Raw genomic sequence first — 7,521 nt, 5'->3', positions numbered from 1 at the left:
ACACTATGTGGTGTTTATACAATTCTCACCATGTTGTTGTTATTAACACCAAAATGATTTAGATTTGACATGAATTTTAAATTCACACCATGATAATGTTGATATAAAAACCAAAGGTTTGGAATCCAATCATGTTAGTGTTAATATATTAATAAATAACACCAACACGTGAAAATTATATAAACACTGTAGGATGTTAAATTTACTCCGATATATACTTTTTAGAGCAAATGAAATACTTTTTATACAAATTAATTCATGAAGTATGGAAAAAAAACGGATAACATGTCATCAGTTTCCACAGAAAAATAAATATTTGGTTCTAAAAAGTCAGATATTTTGTAGTAAACATTTCTTTCACACTTAAGGTGTTCTTAGATGAAATTCATATTATATCAATTAATTCAGTTGTGGATTACGAGAATCGACATAAAATTTGTAAATCTCAAGCAGCAACAAATCCGCGATAAAAACAAGTTGTTATTCTCGTATATACCTGACAAAATTGTTTCTGTTACTGTCAAAAATTGATATTCCTTCTAATGAGCCGTAATAAGCTATAATACGAAAGATAAAAGCTCTTTTTATCGCTTTTATAGCTTCGCTGCCTTATCGTCCAAGTGTGCGTAACGCTTTTAAGATACTTTATCGAAGCGTGGCTTGTGCAAGCGCTTTGTTCGCGATTCCGCTATCTGCTGAAGGAACGAAGCGATTTCGCGACGTTTTTCTTTTTGACGGTGGCGGCGAGGAGACTAAAATTTCGCGTATAATTCGCAATTTGCCGGGGAACGAAAAAGGAGGATAATTCAGGCGGAATACGTTTCACGGTAACGGTAACACGACGTGTTAATGTTAGGAAGAAAGCATCTCGCCCGGGGGTGCTCTTTTTGCGAATCCCAGGGATAACGACAGTCGCGTGTTGCCGTAAACGTGTTTTATGGGCGGTTGTTCCGGATGTGGGTCGGCTTCTCTCGCGAGAGCGCGTCCCTCGAGAAATCGACGGAAAAACTAGTCCTCTGGAATCGGAAGGCCTAACGGTACGTTGGGCATTCGCGAGTACGAGTTATCGATACGTTAATTCGCGGATTCCTGCGCGGAATTATCTCGAACCTGCGATCCTGTTTAATTCGCCGGAGTTAAGTCAGGGAAGCCGTCGGGGGTTTCCGTTTAATAATATTAGGTTTGGCAGATTGCTTTAAGCCTTGGCAAAGCATGTGTCAGATAGAGTACGCGGAAACACGTACATTGTATGTATTCCGAGAAGAGATACAGAAGGTTTAGACCTCGCATTTGAGTGTATCAAGAGGATCTAATGGCACAAATGTAGCTGTTTTAATTTAAAGTTGAATTTCCTGATAATTTCATTTAACATCATTCTTAGAATTGGAATCAAATCGGTCTTTTACATTAAAATAACGTGCATTATTTTAGAATAAGTATATATTGTTTTAACATATAAAGCATAATGTATATAAAAATAGAGAACATAAATATATTATTTTGAACGATCAATATTAGAACATGTGAATCATATTTTATAAAATTTTTGTAAAATATCATTCGTGTGTCTTCTATCGTAATTGATAAACTGAAATGTATATTTTCAGATATTGTGGAAACAAAGAGAGAATATCAGACACAAGATGTGTCACATATAATTTTATTGTAATGGAATTAGATTATAATGGAATATGTCTACGTGTCATTCTTATACAATTTTCTCTGTTTTTCTCTGAATTTATTAAAAGAGACTAAAAATGCAAAAAAAAATTAATAAAGAATTCATATATAATATATTCCAATGTCTATGAATCTCATATCGATATCATTTTGTAATTAAGATAAATGTACATCAAACATGCATACTGGAATATTCAAATTTTAAAATAGTTTAGTAAAATAAAAAGATCAATTCTTTCGCTATTATATGTGTCATTCATTGAAAAAATACTATTGAATTATTAAAAAAAAAATTATATAGAAAAAATACTATTGGATTAATGAATGATATTGAAACAAGTAGTTCATTTCACGGATACAAAATATTCAATTTGAATAGTTTTCCAATAATTTTCAATAGATTTTTCATAAGTCTGATCGTATTTTTCCATAAAGGATATCATGCATAATCCGTTTAAATAATAGATGTATAATAATGATATGCAACGACGCATTATGCATATAAAAACAGCAAAAGTTTAAAATTTTGCATGTACTTTAAATGCATATTTCTTAAATAAATGTTTTAAAAAATACAACGCGTCGATATTTAAAGTGCATCATCGGGAAATATTTTACTCGAATAAAAAAGGAAAAAGAAATAGAATAATTTTTAAGAGATAATTTTTTGCCGTTTCTCTGTTTACGATTGTTACAGGAATATACGTTTTAATGAGGGAAATAAAGAATTAAGTTGAATGTCTTTTATCGGATAAAGCAACTGATACAGCAATTGTCGCGAAGAGATCAAGATGCTCGAACACGATTCGAGAATGACAACGTTCCACTTCCCCCGCAGAAACCGCGACCCTATCGATCCACTAATAAAACACTCCTACGCAGGCCAATCGCTTATTCCTCCCCTTGACCGCAGGGAGAATCGTCAAGATCGATACACGAGGTTACCAAGGCTTTTTGGCGAATTGCCCGATTAGCTTTTTTTATCGACTATTATTTCGAGATATCGATACCAGAATTTGTTGCCCTACAGCGCAAATCCGGATTACATTGTGCATACATTATCCCCAAAGTTATCGACAACATCGGTCGCGACTGTAGAATTTACATAGCATTGCACTGGGAGATTATTCGATAAAATGTAAAACTTTGTTTACTCACTTTTGCATTCGTTATCTTTTGTTGCAGATATTAAAATACAGTAATCGTATAGCAAGCAAAAAGCTACATGCAGAATAACATTTGTAATTACGAAATTAAATTAAATTAAATCCGTAAAATTTTAGAAGTATTGTGCACTGAAAAATTTCTGTTTGAAAATGAACGAACCAAACAATTCTAATCCTAGCTGATTATCTCAACTACAATTATAATAGATTCAGAAAATTCTAATTTGTCTATTTTTAATCAGAATTCTAACTTAACTCTTGTGAAAAGATAATAGATTATTATTCATGTTATACGATGTTCTCAAACCTTGGAGTTGGTATTAATTAAATAACCTTGACTAAAAATTAAGCAGTCATACTTTTTTCATCCATCTAAAGTTTGTTTATCTGCATTATTATCTATTGGTTACCGGCATTATAAATTTGTTCAAAGGATAATTTACAGCAAATGCTATAAATTAATTTTTGAGCTAAAACTTTAAATAACAATTCAGAAAATGCAGAATTTTGTTTTGTAGCCAAAGCTGTATAGCAGGAAATTTCTAACTGCTAGATTTTAATTCAATCTGGATTTGAAATAGGAAATTATAATATATCTTCAATTTACGTTTCAAATGCCGAAATGAAAATTCAGATTTTATCATGTTAAAATTTGTGCTCAAAATTTTTATGAAGGATCATTCAACGAAACGTCAAGATACTACATTTTCTAAGCGAAGCGAACTTTCGAGGAGTCTTATTTTGTCGATTTCACGATCAATTGCTGTATCTCTGAAACTTTTATTCTGTTCACAGCCACGTCAGCGGTGATAGTGAAGTCAGAAAACGAGCACAATCATCTAGCGAGTATCTCCGGGGATAACATCCTTGGAACGGGGGTGAGAATAGGACGTGGCGAGGACGCAGTCGCGAGTGGTAGCGTCAGCCCCGTTATGGATTCGGCGCAATCGGCCATGATGAAGCAAGCGGACTACGTCGTAGGTCAGTGAACTAAATTCTCTCTCTTATGAATATAATGACAATTTCTCCAATTCAGCAATTCGATTTTAGTCAACAAAGATTGAATATTCCAATAATCACAGATCGTTATCGTGTTATCAGTATCTGTGTTGTCAAAGCAACGAGTGTTCCGTGAATTAGTGACGTTCATGAACTTAGATTCGCACGTGAAAATGGAGGCTTCAGTTTCACACAATACTTGGTGATGTAATTGCAAGGAAATTTCTCGAAAAGAATACAATTTTCTAAATATTCACTCGTGTTTAAAGAACAGAAACGAAGGATATTAAGAATGTATATAGGTTGCACCGAAACACGTTACCGAAAATATAAATACGAGTATTTCATAGATTGGTCTATTACGTCTGAGTATCTATGTCAAAATTTTTTAGCACAATTCTCCCCTATTGATTTAAAAATTATTTAATTTTTGTGTTAATTTTGTTTTTTTTTTATATAAAATTGTTTTATAAAAATTATTTGCAGATTTGATTCGTAGCAGTGCAAATTAAATCAAATTTTTTAAACATACTAAAAAAATTCTAATAAATATTCATGCAAAATTTTATTAGAATCTATTTACATTTAAAAGTTGTTTACTTAAAACAGCAGCAAAACATGGTCATTTTATTGCATAAAGCCATTAAAAGAAAATTATTTGTTATCTTATTTTTTTGCAGTTTTAGAGCATATTTATGATACAAATTTATTGGCTAATATTACCTGATATTGATTTGTTTAGTTGTTTAGCTTTTAACTGATATTTTTTAACTGATATTTTTAGTTGATACAGTCAAAACATCCTTAAAATCTATAAATTTGAAAGAATTTAAAATGTAAATATGTGACATTTAAAAAAAATAGAATTTTTTCTGGAAAATTATATAATGAAAAATAATTTTGAATAAAGACTTTTCATATTTTGTAATAATAATTTCGTTTAAATACGTAAAGAGAATTTTGAAGATTTTTTGCATTATATTGAATCAATGTTATGTTGAAAAAATTCTGGATTTTTATTTTATTTATAATTTTGACTTCAGCCAACCATATTTCACGTGCAAAAGAAGTTAATAATCCGAATTATGTCGACAAAAACATTATCTTACTCGGAAATGATTAAAATCATTAGATACCATAATAAGATAAAATGTAATGCAAAGGTTATCTAATCATGATAAATACGAGATTCCTTTTTCAAAGCGCTTGAATATAAGCTTCTGGCTGTTAATTTAGAGCAACTAATTTTAAGAAGCTCAGTAGCTGATACCAATGACGCGATAAGCGATGTACTTTCAAACATGATAACAAAATAATTCGTAATCACCCTCGGTAATGTTACACGATTTTACCAATAAAAATTTTTCAGCTATATTTGGATCGAAATATCAGAGTGCGATTGCACTCGATTTAATCTGAAGCTTATATCATTTATTACATGTGTGTCGTGTTTTTGAGAGTAGAATTGAAGAGGTGATAAAAAAATTATTATTGCAGTTACGAGTTCACTTTTAAGAAAACTAAACTGTCAAATCTATTGCTGAATGCACAAATAAACTATGCATATTAATGATTTGTTTGCGAAAACAATTATTTTTTGTTATAACTTTATTCAAATGCGTCAATAAAACTTTTTGCTCAGTAAAACTACATATCTTTTAATTGGCATTAAATTCATTTTATTAATATGCATTATATTATATTATTTTAAATTATTTTAATAATTACCACCTTTACTCAGTCATTTAAATATAAAAGAATAAATATCTTATATTAGAATAGAGAACTTGTCCTTGTTTTTGCTTTTGATTTCTGATAATATTAAATATTTTTATTTGCAAAATTTAAATGTATTATTTATTTATTAAGATATAGATTATATTACACATAAAGGAATATATAAAATATAGATATTATAATCTTTTCAAATAAATTAAATGTTATATAATTATTTCTATCTATTAATAATTATTTCTTTTCTTATCACCTTTTCAAAAATTTAACTTCGAAACTTTAAACTATAAATAAAAGAGATAAAATATTGTAACTATCTTTTCATTTTTTTTTTCTAAAGTGTTTCAATAAATTCTTAATGGTATAATAAAATCGATATATCAAAAATCATAAAATATACATATTAAAAAACCGATATTAAGTGAAAATCGATGAGATTAGTATAAAAAAGGAGATATTGTAGCATATTCCAAGAAGCTTAATCGAATATTACTATAATTATAGCACAAATATATTCTTTTCAAGAAGTTATTTTTCAATTTCGTAGAAATATACTCGACAATATGCTAAATTATTTTATTTTAAAAATAGGAATATATGATGATTTATGGCCGAATATCACTTAACATATCGTTTGTGAGATTTAAGTGCTGCATGGTAATGGTAAAATAATGAAAATATAAAATTATAAACGAACAGACAGAAAGAAAGAAACTTCGTGTAAAAAGAAACTTCAGTCACTCGCCGTAGCGTCCAAAGTTCAGTACGCCACAGTTGATGACGTTCGGCGAAAGATCACGTGGGATCGAAGCGGATAGGCCCGCACGATCAATCTTGCTGTAAATTTTTTATGAATTTTTTTATACTCTCGCGATACATATTTTTAACATGTTGGAATAATTTCATTATTATGTTATCAATCAAATATTAATATTTTAACGCAACTGTATGGATGACGTATGTATTAAAAATATTATTTTTAGTATTGCAAATTATTATTAGCAATATTATATTATAGCAGAATCAATGTTTGCTTGAATAAAGATTTTCCTTTCAAATTTTTTCTGAAACGATAATTTCTCTCGACTGTACATTCAAGATAGTTAATCCACATATACATATTAAAACATTTTAATATTAAAAATTAATTCAAACATTATATTACGGCAGAATCCATTTTTTTAAATTTCTTTTGAATTTTTTAACAATTTTTATCTAAAATAATATTTGTACGACGGTACAGTTAATAATCACTTTGATATCAGAATATAAATATATCATATTCGTTATTATACATTTATCGAAATTTAAAATTTTTCAATTCATTATCAAACTTTCTTTAAAATTAATGATTCATACTGTCAATATGAGTGATTAATATTTTATTAATAGAACCATAAATATATATGAAAAACAACAAATAAATTATAACTTTTCATATTGATTTGTTTGTACGACAGTCAGGCAAACAATAATTTTATTAATTCATAAAATACTGACAGCAATTTGCGATGTGAGAGGTTCTGAACGCGAACGATCAAAGTGTATCACTAAATTGAATCAACACGATGACACAGCACGTTAGCCAATCGATATTAATCAAATCTGCATTATATTACAGATGTTGTGCTGCCAACGGTCCTAATTGCTTTGCTGTTCGTCGGCAATGCGATCATCGTTTATATCATCTTTCAGTTTAGAAAGAGGTAAGTGAACTCATTCATTGTACGTTGAAGTATTTGCTAAATATATATAGAAAACAGTAGTGGGCAACGTGAATGAGTTCTTTGACACAACTGAACAAATTTGTTCATTTTATACGAAATATTTAATCAGTAATATATAATTAATGTAACAAAATTTTTATCCAGATTTTAAGTAATCTGAATACTTAATTTTTAGATATCACAAAAATTGTAAAAACGAATATTAAATTTAGATA

The 7,521-nt window shown here is 29.2% G+C and overlaps 1 protein-coding gene across 2 annotated transcripts in view; it reads left to right on the top strand.

Moving 5' to 3' along the window:
• Positions 1-7,289, top strand: part of LOC108754706 — a 43,617-nt gene extending 36,328 nt beyond the window's left edge. The window contains exons 8-9 of one of the 2 annotated variants that reach the window (XM_018497211.1): positions 3,642-3,827; positions 7,201-7,289. In XM_018497211.1, coding sequence (XP_018352713.1) covers positions 3,642-3,827; positions 7,201-7,289 — 275 coding nt within the window. Of the gene's footprint in view, positions 1-3,641; positions 3,828-7,200 lie in introns of those variants that run through there. The other variant, XR_001939730.1, reaches the window with a different exon arrangement.
• The last annotated feature ends 232 nt before the right edge of the window (positions 7,290-7,521 follow it).

Source organism: Trachymyrmex septentrionalis, unplaced genomic scaffold (genome assembly GCF_001594115.1).
Source record: "Trachymyrmex septentrionalis isolate Tsep2-gDNA-1 unplaced genomic scaffold, Tsep1.0 scaffold119, whole genome shotgun sequence".
NCBI classification, from domain to species: domain Eukaryota; kingdom Metazoa; phylum Arthropoda; class Insecta; order Hymenoptera; family Formicidae; genus Trachymyrmex; species Trachymyrmex septentrionalis.
The sequence above is the reverse complement of the archived record's forward strand: the minus strand, read 5'-3'. Positions and strand labels throughout refer to the sequence as shown.